Genomic DNA, 20,869 nt, shown 5'->3' with positions numbered 1-20,869 from the left:
CTGCAAAACAAGCAATATGGTTAAAGGAGATGATGGTCGGGATCATGAACAAAGAAGACAAGAAGGTCGTGTTGAAGATTGACAACAAGTCAGCGATAGCCCTCACCAAGAACCCGGTGTTTCACGGTAGAAACAAACACATACTCTCGAAGTACCATTTCATTCGAGAATGTTTGGAGTTCGACTTTATCGAAGTGAAGCACGTACCTGGAGTGGAGCAGAAGGCAGACATACTCACTAAGCCATTGGCAAGGATCAAGTTCGAAGCAATGCGCAAGTTCATCGGAGTTCAGAAGATCAACATACCTAAGATTCAAGTTGGAATTAAGGGGGAGAATGTTGGATAATTCCAATTAACTTGAGGAGCAAGTTAACTCATTAAAGTGAAGTTTGATGGGTTAAGGAAAAAGGAAAACATATCGAGCTTAGGAATGTTTCCATATTATTATTAGGAAAAGATGTAGCTTTGCTCTTAGGAAAAGATGTAGCTTCTTCCTATACAAAGAGTTCTTATGGAGAGATGTTCCATCAAGAGAAACACATTGAAAAGTTTAGTTTTGAGAGAGTTTCTAAATCTAATAAGAAGTGAAGTTCTTATAATCTTTGTGTTTGTGCAACTTTATTCTATCTATCCTGGAGGATTTCAAACAGATGCCAGCAAGTAGGCCTGGGTTCGCGGGTCAACCCGCCCCGCACGACCCGCCAACCCGCGGATCGTTTCTTTTTTTTTTAGTTAAAATTTCGACCCGTTCAACCCGCAAAGAAATAAACTAATACCCGCACCCGCCCCGCTTTATTTTGCGGGTAACCCGCGGGACCCGCGGGTTATATTTTTAATTAAAAAAATAATTATTTAATTAGTTTTTCTACAAAATAATATATTTATAAGTAATTTTTTATATTATTTTTAAAAGTTTAATTATTTTTTTAAAAAATTAATTATTTTTCTAAAAAAAAACGAATTTTTCAAAAAAAAATGATTTTTTTTATTTTTTATTTTATTTTGCAGGTTGGCGGGTATCCGCAAATCAAAATCCACCAACCCGCACCCGCCCGGCAAAAAATAGTCTTAACTCGCACCCGCACCCGCGACTTGATTTTTTCAAAACGCTCGACCCGCACCCGCCCCGTGGCTGGTCAAAGGTCCGCGGACTTTGATTTAAATTCCCATGCCTAACAGCAAGCACTTAGATTTATATTTTATTTCAGACAAGCATTGCACGGTATTTATACATGTTCTAATGTCCATATTGCGTATATGAGAGTACTTGGGTTCTGTCTTTCTCCAAGCTCCAACCAAATTATTCAACAGCGATGACGTGACCATCAGAGTGTCTCCATGAGAAAATGACGAGCAAAGTACTGAGTAATCATCTTCAGCAATCATGCATTCGGATTCTCTCCTTTTGCGAATCGACTACATCTCGCATCGGTTCACACATCCACTGCCCCGTAATCAAGCTGAGTCTTCTAGATAATCTCAACTTATGCAACAATCTTCTGAGTCTTTACTTGAAAACAGATGGAATATTGAACGCCCGTAAACTGTTCGATGAAATGCCGCAGAGAACCGTTTTTGCCTGGACTGTTATGATCTCTTCTTATACCAAAAGCCAAGAGCTTGCGTCCGCGCTTTCATTGTTCGAAGAAATGTTGGCTTCGGGAACAGTTCCGAACGAGTTCACGTTTTCATCAGTGTTAAGATCTTGTGCTGGTTTAAGAGACCTTAACTACGGAGCTAAAGTTCATGGTTCTGTTATAAAGACTGGGTTTTTGGGAAATTCGGTTATAGGAAGCGGCTTGACTGATATGTATTCAAAGTGTGGGAAACTTGAGGAAGCTCGTGAACTGTTTAGTTCTTGTAAGAACGGTGCTGATACCATCTCGTGGACCATGATGATATCTTCTTTAGTTGAAGCTCGTAAATGGAAAGAGGCGTTGGAGTGTTACTCTGAGATGATTGAAGCTGGTGTTCCTCCTAACGAGTTCACCTTCGTTAAGCTTTTAGGTGCCTCTTCTTTTCTCGGTTTGGAGTTTGGTAAAGTGATTCACAGCAGCGTAATCGTTCATGGAGTTCTGCTGAACGTGGTATTGAAGACATCTCTTGTTGAGTTCTACTCGAGGTTTGCTGAAATGGATGATTCTGTAAGGGTGTTGAATTCGATTGGAGAACAGGATGTGTTTCTTTGGACGTCTGTGGTATCAGGGTTTGCAAGAAACTTGAGAGCCAAGGAAGCTGTTGGTACGTTTCTTCAGATGCGAGGTTCGGGTTTGCAACCGGATAATTTCACGTACACTGCAATGTTGAGCTTATGCTCCTCTGTCCAGTCGTTGGATTTAGGGAAGCAGATTCATTCACTGACGATTAAGGTCGGATTGGAGGACAACACTGACGTCGGAAATGCACTTTTAGATATGTATATGAAATGCTCGGCATCAGAAGTAGAAGCTTTGAGAGTTTTCAGAGCAATGATCTCACCAAACGTCGTCTCTTGGACAACGTTACTCTTAGGTCTTGTTGATCACGGGTTTGAACAAGATTGCTTTGGAGTGTTGATGGAGATGGTAAGACTTGGAATAGAGCCCAATGTTGTCACTCTATCTGGTGTTCTCCGAGCCTGCACCAAACTGAAATCAGTAAGGAGAGTACTAGAGATTCATGGATATCTACAACGACGACACGTAGATGGTGAAATCATCGTAGGGAATTCACTCGTCGATGCATACGCCAGCTCGGATAAGGTAGCTGATGCCTGGAACGTGGCTAAGTCAATGGACAAGAGAGATACTATTACGTACACGAGCTTGGTTACGAGGTTTAACGAGTTGGCCAAGCATGAAATGGCACTAAGTGTCATCAACCATATGCATGGTGATGGAATCAGACCGGATCAGTTCAGCTTACCAGGGTTTATCTCAGCTTCAGCCAACCTGGGAGCTCTTGAAACGGGGAAACATCTTCATTGCTACTCCGTTAAATCAGGGTATTCTAGCTCGGTTTGGGTTTCGAATAGTTTGATTGACATGTACGCTAAATGTGGTAGCTTGGAAGATGCAAAGAGAGTTTTTCAAGAAATAGCTACGCCTGATGTTGTTTCCTGGAACGGGTTGGTCTCAGGTTTGGCATCAAACGGTTGTATTTCTCCAGCTCTATCTGCCTTTGAGGAGATGAGGATGAAAGGAACCGAGCCTGATTCAGTAACATTCCTGATATTGCTCTCTGCTTGTAGTAACGGAAGATTGACCGAGATGGGTCTCGAGTATTTTCAATCAATGGAAAAGATTCATAATATTAAGCCACAGGTAGAGCACTATGTTCATCTAGTTGATATCTTAGGTCGCGCGGGGAGACTCGAGGAAGCAACAGGAGTTCTAGAGACGATGCCGTTGAGACCAAATGCTCTGATCTTCAAAACACTGTTGAGAGCTTGTAGATACCACGGGAATTTATCTTTTGGAGAAGATATGGCTAACAAAGGCTTAGCAGTTGCACCATCTGATCCAGCCTTCTACATTCTTTTGGCAGACTTATACGAAGAATCTGGGAAACCAGAGTTGGCCCAAAAGACTCGAAGTTTGATGAGCCAGAAAGGTTTGAGTAAGAAGCTAGGGAAGAGCTCTGTGGAGGTTCAAGGAAAAGTTCACAGATTTTCCAGTGAGGATGTTAGTACAGTTGAGAAAACGAAGGGGAAGGGGATTTACGCAGAGATAGAATGGATAAAGAGTGAGATCGAAAGGTCAGGCTTTACATACCGAGGTAATGAAAGCGCAAGCTATCACAGCGCAAAGCAAGCTGCTGTGTTTGGTCTTGTGTACACATCAGCACAAACTCCAGTTCATGTTGTTAAGAACAAAATCCTGTGTAAGGACTGCCATGACTTTGTGTCTCTCATCACCCGGTTAGCCGATAAGAATATAACTTTAAGAGATGGGAATCAAGTACATGTCTTCAAGAATGGTAAATGTTCTTGCAAAGGGGAAGAAGCATCATTTGTATTATCATAGTTTTTTTAGAAAAATGATAAGACATTTTAAGGTATTGTTATAGTTTTCAAAATTAGTACGCAATTTATGCAGAGGATGACAAAGCAACAGTAGCCAAACAAAGCAACAAGAACACAAACAATGTGAAAACTGGAAGTTACTCCTTCAACAGGGGATCGGTGGAGCTAGCAGCCGGGATTTTTGTTTTGGACTCTGAAATTAGACCTTCAAGGGTTCTGTAGAAATCCTCAGGAAGAGGACCAGGTCGGTGCTGAGGAACGTGCTTTGGGATCGGTGCATCATTCTCAATTACCTCACACTCGTAGTCATCTGGAACACCCCAAGGGTCCCATTCTGCAAACAAACAAAAAAAAAAATTAACTGACTACATGGTGAAGAAAGTGTTGTAAAATGGGCAAAGCCAGACGCTTAGGGTCCCTAAATTCAAGTCTATTCGGTGGCATATTACAAAACAAGAATGTGACGATAGCTACTTCTACAAAAGATGGCTACACTTCATAAGAACACTAATATAAGTATTGAGAACATGACCAAGTTTATGTGTGACACTGACACTAAAGCAAACAATACAAAAAGCTCGACTTTTTGCAATACTCTCTGTGTTCATATTTTTTTTTTTCTACCTAACGAACCACAAAGCCTCTAGATTCAGATTCTATATTAGCCAATGAGATCGCATGATAATGGGAAGAGCACACGAACCGATCATTTTCCCAATGAGTGTGAGCTCATCTTGTGCCTCTTCGATGAGCTCTTCCACTTGGCCGCAACCAAGACGCTTCTCGATTGCCTCCCAGTCTTCCTCTTCCTTGCAGACATTGAGACGGTGGCGCGTAAACGATTCGACAGCTTTTCGGTATCCTTCATCCTCCGGCACCGCTTGGATCTCCTTCAAGGTTTTGGTATAGAGATCGATCAGCACCGCCCTCGCGTTCGATACAACGTCAAGCCCGACGATTCCCGTCGTCTGCTTCACTTTAGCCAATAATGGCCGTCCGATTGACCGAAGGAACATCTCAACCGATGGATCTCTCTCTCTCTCTGCGAAATTTCAGAATGTTGTTCAGTCTCAACTTCCACAAACGAAAACGAAAATACAGATTCTCAAATGGGCCTAGCGATATTGCTTAATAGGCCTCATTAGCTTTTACAGCCTTTTGTTTAATAGTCCTACCACACTAAAAGTCAGGGTTGAGCATATCCGCTTAGTTTCGGGTTCAGTTTGGATTCGGTTTGGTTTGGTTTGGTTAATTTGGATTTTATAAAACTCAACCCAGTTAAAACCAAAGTAGCTTTGGTTTGGGTTCGGTTTGGATTTAGTTTGGTTCGATTTAGTTCGGTTTGGTTTAGATTTAATTTGGTTTTCTTTAAAAATCTATGAAACAAAAAACAATTTAAAGCTCGATGACAAAAATCTTAACACGTCGAAGGAAGAAATACATAATAAGCAAATAGCAGACTATTTGTAATCTAATTAGCGTAACAAAGACTTGTAAGCATTCCAAAACCTATTAACTAAAAGACTATTTGCATCTATCTTTTTGTTTTTATTGGTCCTATAATAACTTTGTTACATAATTTAGAGAATGAAAATTGGAGAAGATGAAGGAAACGAGATAGCTACGATTTAGATGCTTATAGTTTTTAGGTTTTGTTTTCAGTACAATATTTAGGTATTAGGATTATTTGAATCATATTTGGATTTTTTAAATATATGGAAGTTAAGAAAAAATGGAAAACAAAACTTTAACTAAAATTTACAATATGTTAACATATAGATATATATATATATACAGATAAAAATATATTGGATTATTAGTTTGGTTTGGTTTGGTTTGGTTCGGTTCGGTTTGAACCCAAACCAAACCAAAACATTCGGGTTGAGTAAAACATGAACCAATTGGGTTATGTAAAGAGCACTGTTTGGTTTGGATCGGTTTAACTTCGGTTGGTTTGGTTTGGATCGGTTCGGTTTGAGTTTTTTGCCCACCCCTGCTAAAAGTTGTTAATCCTCAATTTCTGAGCCTGGGCATAAAAATCAGCAAATCACAACATGAAAATATGCCGTGCCAAAATCACTTAAAATCAGCCAATCTAACCTAACCTACGGGCATTTCATTCCTCCATCTTCATTCTATTAATCCTTTAATCATGCTCAAAACTTACCCAGATAATATAACTATAAGGAAGTCAAATCGTTCCACGTTCCATCCATCTTAATAACATCCCCCAACCCGATTGAGCCCATAAAACTCTCACTCTCACTTCACGAAACATGATTTTCGTTCGTGTTTCTCTGATGCCTCATTCCGCGCCAAATTTTCTACCTGAGCTCTTTTCATGGATTTTTCATCTTCGGCTGAAACTTACGATAAAGATTCAAACTTTTTCAGGTAATCTTCTCTCCTGATGTTTAATTACTCTGATTGCGTAATATTATCTAACAATGATTATATATTTTTCAATTTAACTCCTTTCAAATTTCCCATTTGTTGAAATCTGTAACGGTCAATTCAAATATAGGGTGGATTTAATCTAATGACCATCCGTGGATTGAAGGGAAGCCTTTTGTTACCAAAGGGAAAGAAACAATAGTAAGAACCATAAAGAGAGGCCGCGTGGATTGTGTCAATTTCTTCATCAGAAGTTTCTATGGATCCGTGAAAAGCCATTTGATGCAGCCTTGGTGATGTCTGTTTTAGAGGTAAGAATGTGATACATGCCAATGATGAAACTACATTTTTTATCTTCAGTTGATCAATATCTTTCTTTTGTATATATAGAGAGTTTGCTTCCAGTCCTTGCAACGCACTACTAGAAGATTGTTGCTATATAAATTTTTCAAAAGTGATTAACATACATAAAATAAAGCCACTTTGCTTCACCAAAAAGACGACCGACGGGTAACACAAATTGCTTTTATTATTATTTTTGATATCTTTAGCATCTGGTCCCTTAATTTGTGGCTTATGAGCTGGCTTTGAACTTATATGTACAAGTTAATCAAAGAGGTTAGTGATGGACTTTTGATAATGTTGGCGAGCTGTACTTTGTCTTTGAGTACATGTTATATTTCTTCTTGCTTAAATTTTGATTTTTTTCTGAAACTAATTCATGGAACTGAATCTGTGTATGTCATTCTTATGTGATCAGGAATGGAATTTTTACCAGCTTATGAAGGGTTGACAAAACTAATTTCTGTTGAAGATGATATCAGAAATTGGTGCTTCAAGCCTTTCAAAGCAATTCTTACATGCGTTAAATACGCATCAACCACGATCTTAAGCCAGGTGATTGATAGCCTTGAGGTCACCCTAACAATCATCAGCTTGGTCAATTGATACAAAACTTCAAACATCTGCTATGAAGATTGACAGTTTTGATTTTAACCACTAGGTCTCTCTAACAATCATGGTTAAATTGTTTGTCAACAATATATGTTTATGCTGTGTTGATTGTTGCAAAAATAATCTGTTTCTCTAAACCCATTATTAACAATGCTGATTTGGACTGGCAGGGGAGGTTAATTCAAATCCACGTTTAAATAGTATGTTGTTATACACCGGTAAATATTCAATTCCCTTTTTGTGTTGCATTGTTTCTTTCAAAATATCCATATATATGTATATTTGTACTTCAGTGACCCATATGTCGATTAGTGGCCACACCATTGCTGCCTTAGTGACTTTTAAAGCTTTGTTCTGATAGGTAAAGGGCACCTGAAGTACTTCTACAGTCCTATCTATACATATTAAAAGTTGGTTAGTATCAAAACTGTGGTACTCCATCAGGTGCATTTATTCTCGGACACCAGCTGCGGAGGCTCTGTAACACCCCTTCTTTCTGGTACACCAGAGGGTATTTGCTTCGACAATGTGACTGTTACAGTTCCTATCTTGATCAGTTGATTAACTTTTTTTTATAATGTTATATTTTTATTTTACAATCTTTGTAGCTTCTGATTAGAGAAAAGACTTTCTCGAGGTCATAAGCTCTTTTGGGTAATGGATATTTCATAGTTTAAATTTTGTTCATTTTGGGAGTCTCTTACCGGCTCCATTGACTATTTTTTTTTACAAAGTCCAGTCCCAGTGTTGCCTGAAATATTCCCCCTGAAAGGAGGAAACCAGTGGGATTTGGTGTTGTAGTTGGATTTTCCTGATACTTTAATTTGAGTACCAGAATGAGCTAGAGCAGAGTGATATGTGACCAAAATCTCTTTCTTATACATGCAAGTGTATGTCGAAGCATCATCTTTAATCTTTCAGTATCAAAAGCTATCTATCATGAATCCTCTCCCAGAGTCTCATTCCTCCACTGGAACGACATTCTTTTTGTTAGTTTGTTCGTTTTTCTTTCCTGAAGATGATGGAAGACTCAAAGGAGGGATAGAGCAGGGGACGTGAGTACAGGTAAAAAAAATTCATGTCGTGAACATAAAAGTGAGTTAAAGTTAACTAAATGCTTCCACCACAGATATTTTAATTTGATTTTGTGTTCTTTCTTTTCTTCTGGATGAAAAATAAAGAGCTTAATCAAGCGTTGTGATGCGCACGTAAAAGGCGAACTATTTATCTGACGGCTAATAGGCGCGATAGCTGGTAACAGATTGCCCTTACGTTGGATTGAGCACAAACCTTGTGTAGGATCGTCCACAAAGTTCTGTGTTTACTTTTTCGCTAGAGAGTCCACAAGTTTATGCATGCTTAATGGAGGGAACTGGTTTGTCGACCATTATAGTTTATTACATCTACTCATATATATATATATTTTTGGAACTAATACTAGCCATATTTTTCTTATGAAAGTTAATTATAGGTTTTAGCAGTTGTATCCGGTGGCCAATTTTTCTTATAGCATGACAGAATAATAAACAAACTAACATATTTCTCGCCGAGTAAATCAACTAGAAAATAGATTTTCTTTGATAAGTGGTTTTCTGTGTAAATTTGATTTTTTTTATGGTGAAAGACATTTTACCGAAGTAATGATGTTTTGGGCAACTTTACTATCATGTGTTCCAAATTATATTTTCACAACAATGTATTAAAATATACATACATGAATTATTTGCGGTACAAATTAAGATCTAACAAACGATACATTAATTAAGTATCAGCTTGAAAATTTAAAATAATATTGTATGTGCATCCAAAATTTATTTCTAAAAATAACCGCATATAAATTTGCAAATCCTCAACATTGTATCTGTATAGAAAATGTCAAGGGTTTTTAATTTGTGTCATCAACTTATATAGTTATTAGTTGTACTTTCATGCATTTTCTATTTCATTCAACAATTTAAACATTTATTTGTGGATTAGTAATTTCTAACAAAATTCAAATATTTCCCAGAACCATTTATGTAAATTATAATTATTCTAAAATAGATACATGTTAATAATTTCAAATGAAAAATTAATAAATTTTAAAACGTATTAAAGTCCATTTTTGTACAATCTATATACATATAGAATGTACACACCTTGCAAGCATTACCTCATGCATATAATCTATCTAGCCTTCTATCTTAAGTCAAAAATTTATGTAAACATATCCAATTTTGGTCCCGGCGGGATTCTAACTTCATTTTGTTATACTCTAATTTAGATTATGAAGAACCTCGATTTTGAGTTTTTTCAACAATACGATTTTTATTGTTTTTCTTTGCTAGCCTTTCAAATTTTTATTATTTTTATTCGGTAAGTTTAAAGTTTAGGAATGCTTCATGCTTTATCTTTTAAAAGAAAATAAAGAACATAATTTTTATTTAGTTTTATTTGAAATATTAAAATAATTATAAGAAAATATATTATTATAGTTTTAAATATTCAATTTAGTCAATTTGCATGAATGTAAAAGTGTAGTTTTCAATAAATATAAATAAAAATAATGTTTTCCAATAAAATCTTACATTAGAGGTTTTTTAAATTTTTTTACAGTTTAGAATAGATAAACCGCGCGTAGCTGCGAGATAAGCTCTAGTGTATGTAAAAGTCTTAACATGGATAAGATTTAAATCCAACCATGTATCATAATAAATAAAATATTTTGGAAATTAATAGACTAAGGGATCAATAAGTTTAATGAATTGGGTTAAAATGGATTGGATTTAAATAGATATTGTATTTTTTTATCAAAGAAAACATTATAATTAAAAATAGGCAGATAAGTTATAAACATTTTTTTTATCCTTAACTTGTTGCTAAGATCTTAGGCAGCTTCTATTTCTTTGTATTAATATATATGAACCTTTTTCTTTGTTGAAATATTACATTTATTTATCAACAAAAAAAATTTACAATGCGAGAGATGATTACAAAAACTTGAAAACAAAAGAATTTGCTCCTTAGCCTTTCTAAATATAGTTCTCCCCAACCACCAAACCATCATGATGCTATAGAGAAACATGTTCTTAAGACGCAAAGAAGACACTCTGTTACATATAGTTTTATCAAATGAGTTTTGGGACCATACGATAGGTGTTATTGTGCTTCTTACCGTTTCGTTCGCGCCATACACTATAGAACATTGCTTGAAAAATAAAGTGAAGAAGACACATGTCAATGGCAGTATTGTTGGAGATAAACATGAAGTCAACTTGGGCCTCAAGTTATACCAATTCTAATGAGTTTAGGATTATGATAGTTTCCTAATGAGTTTAGGAAATATAATCTCTATATAAAGAGTTGCAAGAGTGTTGCATACCTTTGAGAGCTTAAGAGATTGAGATAAAGGTTTTTGAGTGTTTCCTTAAGAGATTAATAAAGAGAGTTCTTTATTCGAGTTCTTATAACCTTTGAGACTAGATTTGGTATCAGAGCCATTACTTTCACGATTCAATCATGGGAGATATCGTGGTAGCGAAGGCAAAAGAAGGAGGAGGTCCATCGTCGATCAAGTGTCCAATGCTAAACGCAACAAACTATACGGTGTGGGCTATGAGAATGAAAATTCTATTCAAAGTCCATAAAGTATGGGAGATTGTGGAGATTGAATCGGATGCATCAGACAAGAACGACATGGCAACGGCGCTTCTATTTCAATCGATCCCGGAAGCCCTAATTCTACAAGTAGGTGAGTTGGAGACTGCAAAGAAAGTTTGGGATGCAATTAAAGCTCGACACTTAAGGTGCAGACAGAGTGCGAGAAGCGAGACTACAAACTCTTATGGCTGAGTTTGATCGTCTTAAGATGAAGGACAACGAGAGCATTGATGACTTTACTGGTAAATTGTCACCAATATCGACAAAATCAGCGGCATTAGGAGAAAACATGTAAGAATCTAAACTCGTAAAGAAATTCTTATCGAGCTTACCCATAAAAAAGTATATCCACATAGTCGCATCACTTGAACAAATCCTCGATCTCAAGACGACTAGCTTTGAAGATATCATAGGTCGCTTAAAAACCTATGAAGAACGGATATACGATGAAGAAGAAGAACATCAAGACAATCAACAAAGCAAATTAATGTACACTAACATGGAGTCTCAACCAAACCAAGAGTATTATAATGGCTATAGAGGAAAAGGTCGAGGAGGTCGTGGCTACTATAGAGGGAGAGGACGAGGTCGCTCGTATTGGGACAGCAGAGTAACCTGTTTCAGGTGTGATAAGATAGGACACTTCGCTGCAACATGTCCAGACAGATTGCTTAAGCAGAGATGCATCCAGAGTAACCTGTTTCAGGTGTGATGAGATAGGACACTTCGCTGCAACATGTCCAGACAGATTGCTTAAGCTCTCCGAGGCACAAGAAGGTAAAGAAGATGACACACAAGAGGCTGATAAATTGATGATGCATGAAGTGGTCTATCTTAATGAAAGAAGCGTGAGACCTAAGGAGTTTGAATCAAGCATGGATGGAGATAAGATTTGGTACCTGGACAACGGTGCTAGCAATCATATGACAGGAAACAAAAGCTACTTCAAGAGCATGGACGAAACCGTTACAGGAAAGGTAAGGTTCGGTGATGATTCAAGAATCGATATCAGAGGGAAGGGTTCCACCATGTTCATCACCCAAGCCGGCGAACAAAAACTCCTGTCTGATATATATTTCCTACCAAACCTAAGAAGCAACATCATTAGTCTTGGTCAAGCTACAGAGGCTGGGTGCGATGTAAGGATAAGAGAAGACTACCTTACACTTCATGACATGGATGGTAACTTGATCGTAAAAGCTAACAGGTCAAGGAATCGTCTCTACAAAGTACTTATGGAGATAGGCGATGCAAAGTGCTTAAAACTAGAAGTGCAGAGTGATTCAGCGAGATGGCATGCAAGGTTGGGTCACATTGGAGTCGATTCAATGAAGCTAATGATACGAAAGGAGCTAGTCCATGGTATACCTAAAATAGAAGTAGAAAGAGAAACATGTGAATCATGCTTGCGAGGCAAGCAAATGAGACAGGTCTTTCCACAAGCAACAAGCTATCGAGCAGCAGAGCCACTGGAACTCATCCACGGAGACCTATGCGGTCCCATTACACCAGCCACTGCAGCAGGAAACAGATACATATTTGTACTTGTGGATGATCATTCACGTTATATGTGGACCATTCTACTGAAAAATAAAGGAGATGCATTCGATAAGTTCAAAATCTTCAAGACAATGGTTGAACAAGAAGCAAAAACAAGCATTAAGACACTAAGGACCGACAGAGGTGATGAATTCACGTCCATTGAGTTTCAAAGATTCTTTGAAGTGTCTGGAATTCAAAGACATCTAATTGCTCCGTATATACCGCAGCAGAACGGAATTGTGGAGAGACGTAATAGAACTTTGATGGAGATGACAAGGAGTATTCTAAAGCATATGAATATTCCTAATTATCTTTGGGGAGAAGCCATACGACATGCTACTTATCTTATCAACCGGGTTGGAACACGGACGTTGGATTCACAGACTCCCTACGAAGCCTTTAAGAAGAAGAAGCCGAGTATAAAGCACCTTAGAGTATTCAGGTGTATTGGGTATGCAAAAGTTGATGCACCTCACCTAAGAAAGCTGGACGACAGATCAAGAACTCTAGTGCATATTGGGACAGAACCAGGCTCCAAAGCTTATAGAATGCTCGACCCAACCAGCAGAAAAATAATAGTAAGCAGGGACGTTGTGTTCGATGAGCACAAGACATGGAAGTGGAACAACTCACGTGAAGAAGTCAAGGAACCAGGAAGATTTAAGATCAGCTTCGGAACCTTTGGGAATCAAGGTATAAGTGATGATGGCAATAAAGAAGAAACAGAGGATCCGGACAGCGTTAATAACGCCATAAATAGCGATGTCGAGGAACTCTCTTCTGAAGAAGACATCATCACCGAGGATTCAAAACAACGGAGATCAACAAGGGTATCTAAACCACCAGGCTACTTGAGCGATTACATATGTCTAGCAGAAGCCGAAGGAGAGAGGCTACTATTACTCATGAACGAAGAGCCTTGGGATTTTAAAGATGCAATAGAAGAGAAGGTGGGGAAGGAAGCATGTGAGGATGAAATATCTTCTATTATCAAGAACAAAACGTGGGAGTTGGTGGATCTACCCGAAGGAGTTAAACCAATAGGTCTAAAGTGGATCTTCAAAATCAAGCGTAATTCAGATTGAAGCATAAACAAACACAAGTCAAGACTTGTAGCAAAGGGCTACATTCAGAGACATGGGATAGACTTTGAGGAAGTCTTTGCGCCAGTAGCGCGCATTGAAACCGTGAGATTCATAATATCGATTGCAGCTTGTAATGGCTGGAGATTCATAATATCGATTGCAGCTTGTAATGGCTGGGAAGTACACCACTTAGATGTTAAGACTGCCTTTCTCCACGGGGACTTAAAGGAAGACGTGTACGTAACACAACCAGAGGGGTTTGTGATCAAAGGAGTGAGGATAAAGTGTATAAACTTAAGAAGGCGTTATATGGATTGAGGCAAGCTCCAAGAGCTTGGAATGAAAAGCTCAATAGGGTTCTTGAAGACTTAAACTTCAAGAAGTGTTCCAAGGAGCCCTCACTGTACCGAAAACAAACCAGAGATGCACTCCTCCTAGTGGCCGTGTATGTTGACGATCTTCTCATTACCAGATCAAGTGAAGTGATGATCATCGATTTCAAGAAAGAGATGTCTACAATATTTGAGATGAGTGATTTGGGATTACTAACATATTATCTTGGAATCGAGGTCATAGAGAGTGAAGACGGGATAACACTAAATCAAGGAAGATATGCGACTAAGATTCTACAAGAAGCAGACATGGAGGATTGCAATGCAGTTCACACACCAATAGATGCAGGTTTGGTTCTATCAAAAGCGTCGAAGGAACAGAATGCGGATGAGAAGGAGTTCAGACGCAATATAGGATGTCTAAGGTACCTACTACACACACGTCCTGATCTCGCGTATAGTGTGGGTCTGTTGAGCCGATACATGCACGAACCAAAGAAATCTCATGCGGCTGCGTTGAAGCACATACTAAGGTACTTAAAAGGCACTACTTCTCACAGCCTTAATTTCAGTCGAGCAAACAAGATGGAGTTAGTTGGGTTTAGTGACAGCAGCCATAACATAGATGAAGATGATGGGAGAAGTACAACGGGGCATGTTTTCTACTTGAACAAATGCCCCATTACATGGTGCTCGCAGAAACAAGAGACAGTCCCATTATCATCTTGTGAAGCAGAGTTTATGGCTGCCACTGAAGCTGCTAAACAAGCAATATGGTTGCAAGAGCTAATGGGAGAGATCACCAAGAAGTCGTGTAAGGAGGTAATGATATGTATCGACAACAAGTCAGCAATAGCGTTAACAAAGAATCCTGTATTTCATGGATGCAGCAAGCACATTCACAAGCGATATCACTTCATAAGAGAATGTGTAGAGAATGAGTAAGTAGAGGTTCAACATGTACCAGGCGTGGAGCAAAGAGCAGACATTTTAACTAAGGCACTTGGGAGAATCAAGTTCAAGGAGATGAGAGAATTAGTTGGAGTTCAAGACATAGTTAACTTCAAGTTTAAAGGGGAGAATGTTGGAGATAAACATGAAGTTATCTTAGAGGGCAAGTTATATTCCTAAATTGGGCCTCAAGTTATACCAATGGTTTTTGAGTGTTTCCTTAAGAGATTAATAAAGAGAGTTCTTTATTCGAGTTCTTATAAACTTTGAGACTAGAAGTATGTCGAGGAGAGAAGAGCGTGGTGACAGTGATATTCGAATCTGGGTCTTGCCAGGAGGGATCATGTAAGCTCTGTCCAAATGGTGCATGAGTATGGGCAGGTAAAGAATAGGTGATCACAGGTTTCATTCGTCTCTCCGCATAAATGACAATCTTGATTCTCACCCCAAATTCTTGTATGATCCCCGTCGAGAGCTTCTTATGGAAAGCCAGCCATACAATGAATGAGCACCGAGGAATTGCATGTGAAAACCAAACCAAATCACTCAATTCGCTTCATTGCTTTGCTGCCGAAGTTTCTCCCAAGTTTTTGTAGATGAAAACCAAGCTCTGTAGTCATTGTCTCCATGTTGCCATAGTACAATCACTTCATGCATCCTCGACATATGGTGGAAAAAATTAGATGCGGGCTATAATTTTTCCGTAGGTGATAGTCCTGACATCGTCTTAAATTCCATTGTCCATAAGAGGTTTCAGTTGCAACCGTTGCATATCAATTTATTCACATTACTCGCGTGCTTGATTATCTTGACACACCAATAAGATGTCCAATGTTTAACCAAATGTCAAACCAAAATAGGATATTCTTACCATCACCTATATATGACCGCAGCAAGCCGTTAAATTTTCGAAAGATTACGCCAAATCCCATGAGCCTGCATATTGATCACTCACATCCCAAAAGCAGCAACGCCGCAAGAGATTCACCGAAGTTCAAGCAATACAAAGGAACCTGAGTTTATAAGTAACCTCCATATTAAGCTGAGGGAAAAAAGACGAGAGTAGTCAGCCATACGTCGTATACCAAGTCCCCCCTCCGTCTTATGCTTGCAAACATAATTTCATGCCACTTTCTCTTGCTTGTTTGAGTTTGGAGATCCATACAAGAGAAATACACTGCACGTTCTCTCAATTTTTTCAAGGCAACACTTCGGGAGCCTGATGACTGAGCACCAGAAGTTTGTTCTGCTAACTATGACTGAATTGATAACTTGAAGCCGACTAGCATGGAAAAGGGCTCTGATTGACCATGAAAGAAGTTGCGTTCTGATCTTATCAATGAGAGGTTGATTGTCATCATGGGTCATTGATTTTGTTGTGAGAGGGAGTCCCATATACCAGACTGGGAGAGTATCGATAGGGATCCCCAGACGTTGGACTTCGTCACATAAGGACTGAATTCTTCCTGCCATATATATGGATGACTTTCGGATTGATTTTTAAACCCGAAAACGTTTCAAATTCATCCAACACATCAAAATTCCATGCAGAGAACCTGAATCTACATCCTTGAATACCACGATGTCGTTTATGAAGCTTAGATGTGTAAGATTAACTTCGAAGCATGTAGGATGATTACCTATATGTTTAATAAGTATAGTATTGTCAGTAGTGACATGAAGGTCACACTCGGAAAAAAAAACTTTGGTCTACTTTTCGTGTAAAGTTGTCATACCACCAAATTACTTTATTGCATAGTTAGTTTATTACTTTCTTAATTTTTTATTCCCCTAATTCATCCACGAAGTATTTATAACTAAACTAGTAAATTTCATAATCTATTTAAAATGAAATATAAAAATTAATAATGAATCAAATATTTAAACCAGTTTTTGTAAACCAAATTTAATCTAATTTTCTTTATCCATCTGAATCTCACATTTTTGTTTTCTCATTGAATTTATATTAATTTTAAAATAAAAATTATCTTTTTTCTTCTTTTTGACATCTATTTTTTGCATAATTTTATTTTTAATCAAAACTTCAAAATGTTTTAATTTGTCAAAACTGTCAAATTGTGTGGTTTCCACTGAAAATGTACGCCAAAACCTTGTGGCCAAAATAGAAAATGAAGAACAATACAATGAAGAGAAAGATAGAGACTGCAAGAACTTGACATGTTCTACTACATGTATTTTCTGATCCTGTTCTTAGCTACAAACCAATAACTAAAATGCTGTAAATAAAATTATAAAAGGTGCGAAATACTAAACCGACGGTTTTGTTGGTTCAAAATTTTCCTGTTGTTGGTTAAGTTTCGCTCTTCTAAACTCGCTCAACTAGAACCTCACAGATCTCCAGATTATCGAGCATCTTTGGCCGCTTGTAGTTCTTTAACAAGAGGGAAGAACACACAACACTAACAGAAGAAGCAGCCATTGCAGCACCAGCAAACCACGGAGGCAACCTGAGATGTGTCCACGGGAAAAGCACTCCTGCAGCAATGGGTATCCCTATGAGGTTATACCCGAGAGCCCATACGTAGTTGAGACGGATTCTTGAAAAGGTTTTTTTGGAAAGATCAATGGCTGTTATCACGTCTTCTAGATTGCTCTTCATCAGAACTATGTCAGCAGCTTCTATGGCTATGTCGGTCCCTGCCCCAATTGCTATCCCTACGTCAGCCGCCACAAGGGCAGGGGCATCATTGATTCCATCACCCACCATCGCCACAACATGACCCGAAGCCTGCAAATCATGAATGTTGAGCAAACAGACCAAACTCAAGTTTCATCTTCCAACATAGTGTTGGAAACACGTGAACTTCAGATTTAAGTATGTAGCTTATGTACCTGTAGCTCCTTCACTTTCTCTGCTTTCTGCTTGGGTTTGGCTTCTGCCATAACAGAGTCAATACCAACTTCACGAGCAATGGCATTTGCAGTTCCCCAGTTGTCACCAGTCACCATGATGCTTGCGATATTCATGGATTTTAAAATGGAGATGGCTGCTCGAGCACTAGGTTTTAGAGGATCCGAGACAGCCAAGAGTCCTGTTAGTTCTCTGTTCACAGAGACAAGAATCCCTGTCTGAGCCATCTCCTCAGCTTCTGCTAGCATCTCTTCAGCATCCTCTGGAATATAAACTCCATGCTGAGACATAAGGTTCTTGTTTCCCACCATAACCTCTCTTCCTTTAACGGTTGCTTTTACTCCGTTTCCAGTGATAGACAAGAACTCATGTGCTTGCGGCCATGCAGGGTTCTCTTCATCATCTCTGAATTTCTTGGCATGGTTGACGATGGCCTTTGCTAGAGGATGCTCACTGTTTACCTGGCAAAAGAATAGTGATGCACATTGGTTTTTGACGCATGATGGGATGGCCAATTGATTTTAGGTTGCAAACTCATTTAATTTAATAAATTTAAGCAACTCAGCCATGTGCATTCAGTGGTTACAAGAAACTACCTCAGTTGCGGCAACAAGTTCATAGAACTCTCCGAGTGTCATGTTTTTCAGCAGTTTTGTTTTAACAACCACGGGCTTCCCCATCGTGAGTGTTCCTGTCTTGTCAAAGACAATGCAGTTAACCTACACCGCCATTGAAACTGTTAGGTGCCATTCTTTCAAGAAAAAATGTTTCAAAGCAAGAGAGATGTCTACAACTACAAGCTTAACAAGTTAATTTGCACTAACCATGTGAGCCCTTTCTAGGGCTTGACCACCCTTTATCAACACACCTTGGGATGCACCAACCCCAGTGCCAACCATAACAGCAGTTGGAGTAGCCAGCCCAAGAGCACAGGGGCAGGCTACAACCATGACTGATATCCCAAACTGAAGAGCTAGTTCAAATCTATCCATAGAAGCAGGTATCCAAGATTCAGAGTACCAGTGGAGCTTACCAGCAAAGAACCACACAAGCCAAGTCAAGAGCGAGAAGGAGATCACCAGGGGAACAAAGAATTTGGAGATCGTATCAGCCAACTTTTGTACAGGAGCCTTGGCAAGCTGAGCAGACTCAACAAGCCGAATAATCTGTGCAAGTGCACTCTCTGAACCAACCCTTGTAACCTTAACGTGCAACACTCCGTTCGCATTCAAAGTCCCTCCTATAACTGTATCACCCTTTCTCTTAGCCACTAGATTTGCCTCTCCAGTCATCATACTCTCATCCACATGACTTTTCCCCCATACAACATAACCATCTGAAGCTACTTTGACACCAGGAAGGATCTTGATAACATCGTTCTTCTGTATCAACCGACCATCAATCTCTTCTTCACCAGTCACTTGCCCTTCACTGTCCAAACTCAACAATATGGCTGTATCCGGTGTTAACTTCATAAGCTTTGAGATTGCATCAGAAGTTTTCCCTTTAGCCATAACCTCCAGATACTTGCCTAGCAAGATAAAAGTGATGAGCATGGAACTAGTTTCAAAGAAATCTTCTCCCTTGAAACCAGGAGAGGATGCAGCTCTCAACACTGAATACAATGAGTAGAAATAAGCTGCGTTTGTTCCCAGAGCTATCAAGACATCCATGTTAGCAGATCCTCGGCGTAAAGCTTTGTAAGAGCCATAATAAAACCTCCAACCTATTAAAAACTGGACAGGAGTAGCCAAAACACACCTTATGATTTCTCCAGTGTTGAGCATATTGATGACCTTGAACATCAGCAAATGATTAATCCAAGGGATGTACATAAACACCATGGCTGTCAAGAACACTGGTACAGTAAAAACCAGACTCCAAATAAACGACTTATAGTACTTCTTAATCTCCACTTGCCTCTGAGACTCTCTGCCTTCCTCTCCCGCAGAGAATATTGTCGCTTTGAGTTTGGTCCGACCAAAGACCCTAATGAAACTCCTTGGCCCGGTCACATCATGTTTGTACAACACGGATATGATCTTATCTGTTCCATGATGGAACTCCACACTTTGAACTCCAGGAAGAGCTTCAAGTAATGTTTTGATGGATTCATCAACACACTCACCAACAATCTTTAAATCAATCTTGCTCAAATCCTCGCCTGTGCTTATAAGTAGGGCTTCAAATCCAGCGCTTTCTATCTCGTCCAGTAGTTTGTCATGGTCACCTAGTCTCCGATCATAATGAACTTCGGCTTCTTCAAGTGCTAGGGAAACATGGGCTCTTTGTACACCGTTAGTTACTCGCAGAACTCGTTCTATGGTCGAAGAACATGAGCTACATGTCATTCCGTTTATTCTTATCCGGCATACTTTTATGGACGTCTCATTAGCCTCGTTTTCTATCAGTGATGCTTCGAATCCAGCATCTTGAATAGTCTCACAAATTTTCTCCAGGTTGACAAAGTTAGGGTTGAAAAGGACTTGAGCTTGATTGTTCAGCACGTCAATGACAGCTTCATGAATCCCTCGGAGCCGCTTAATAGCCTCCTCGACGGGTCCAGCGCAAGCAGAACAAGTCATCCCGACGACGCGGAACACTGCCTTGGAAGTGGCCTCCTCTTCTGACGATGATCTGCATCCGCCGCCGAACTTGTTTTTTTGCAGCAAAGGATGCCGTGCACTGTACGTCTCTTCCCCAATGGATGTGAGCGCCATTTGGTTCGTCAGTATGGTGAAGGGTTTTATGAATATATTTTGATGCAACTTCTGTTACTCCTCATTCTCTTTATAAACAAGGAGCACGGGTTATTTATAGTAAACAACATCCATATTAGTAACAAAGCCAAAAAGATAAAATGTCAAAATCTTATTTATTATTTTAAAAAAATGTCAAAGTTGCCAAAATATTGTTTCTTTCAAAATATAATGGAAATCAGTATAAAATAAAGTAAACTAACAAAGGAAAATAAATCAAGAAAGAAGAATTAACTTGATGTGTATACTAATATTTTTTAAAATTAACATAAAATTGCTTAATAAAGACAAAATATATCTTAAAGATTGCAAGACTTTCAAAGAATCAAAGTTATCT

At 38.8% G+C, this 20,869-nt stretch overlaps 3 protein-coding genes and 1 long non-coding RNA gene across 5 annotated transcripts; 2 read left to right on the top strand and 2 right to left on the bottom strand.

Annotated features, from left to right (window-relative positions):
* The first annotated feature begins 1,212 nt into the window (after positions 1-1,212).
* LOC106319392 (pentatricopeptide repeat-containing protein At5g52850, chloroplastic) lies at positions 1,213-4,031 on the top strand. Its single transcript, XM_013757705.1, is given in 3 exon segments — positions 1,213-1,297; positions 1,299-1,333; positions 1,335-4,031. Coding segments are annotated over 3 exon segments (2,745 nt in total). The 5' UTR covers positions 1,213-1,258; the 3' UTR covers positions 4,006-4,031.
* On the bottom strand, positions 3,976-5,092 carry LOC106319393 (probable NADH dehydrogenase [ubiquinone] 1 alpha subcomplex subunit 5, mitochondrial). Its single transcript, XM_013757706.1, has 2 exons — positions 4,708-5,092; positions 3,976-4,338 (listed from the first exon to the last, which is right to left on the bottom strand). The coding sequence occupies exons 1-2, from the start codon at positions 5,018-5,020 to the stop codon at positions 4,142-4,144; spliced, it is 510 nt and encodes a 169-aa protein (XP_013613160.1). The 5' UTR covers positions 5,021-5,092; the 3' UTR covers positions 3,976-4,141.
* A 964-nt stretch (positions 5,093-6,056) lies between these two features.
* Positions 6,057-8,816, top strand: LOC106316454. Of its 2 annotated transcripts, XR_001264829.1 has the most exons (7): positions 6,057-6,398; positions 6,529-6,709; positions 6,789-6,908; positions 7,159-7,295; positions 7,523-7,570; positions 7,714-8,417; positions 8,534-8,796. It is a non-coding gene; the product is annotated as an uncharacterized LOC106316454 (long non-coding RNA). The 2 variants fall into 2 exon arrangements; XR_001264830.1 differs by lacking the exon at positions 6,789-6,908 and having other exon boundaries at positions 8,534-8,816.
* Positions 8,817-17,048: 8,232 nt separating this feature from the next.
* Positions 17,049-20,493, bottom strand: LOC106313809 (probable copper-transporting ATPase HMA5). Its single transcript, XM_013751721.1, has 4 exons — positions 18,598-20,493; positions 18,370-18,492; positions 17,755-18,234; positions 17,049-17,650 (listed from the first exon to the last, which is right to left on the bottom strand). The coding sequence occupies exons 1-4, from the start codon at positions 20,491-20,493 to the stop codon at positions 17,228-17,230; spliced, it is 2,922 nt and encodes a 973-aa protein (XP_013607175.1). The 3' UTR covers positions 17,049-17,227.
* Positions 20,494-20,869: the final 376 nt, after the last annotated feature.

This window comes from Brassica oleracea, chromosome C9 (genome assembly GCF_000695525.1).
Source record: "Brassica oleracea var. oleracea cultivar TO1000 chromosome C9, BOL, whole genome shotgun sequence".
Lineage (NCBI taxonomy): Eukaryota > Viridiplantae > Streptophyta > Magnoliopsida > Brassicales > Brassicaceae > Brassica > Brassica oleracea.
This window is presented reverse-complemented; position numbering and strand designations above follow the sequence as displayed.

Coding starts and splice junctions, on each gene's coding strand:
- LOC106319393 (XM_013757706.1), bottom strand. CDS start 5,020: ATGTTCCTTCGGTCAATCGGACGGCCATTATTGGCTAAAGTGAAGCAG. Junction 4,339..4,707: donor ACTCATTGGGAAAATGATCG/GTTCGTGTGCTC, acceptor GTTTGTTTGCAG/AATGGGACCCTTGGGGTGTT.
- LOC106313809 (XM_013751721.1), bottom strand. CDS start 20,493: ATGGCGCTCACATCCATTGGGGAAGAGACGTACAGTGCACGGCATCCT. Junction 18,235..18,369: donor AACTTGTTGCCGCAACTGAG/GTAGTTTCTTGT, acceptor TTCTTTTGCCAG/GTAAACAGTGAGCATCCTCT. Junction 17,651..17,754: donor AGAAAGTGAAGGAGCTACAG/GTACATAAGCTA, acceptor CATGATTTGCAG/GCTTCGGGTCATGTTGTGGC.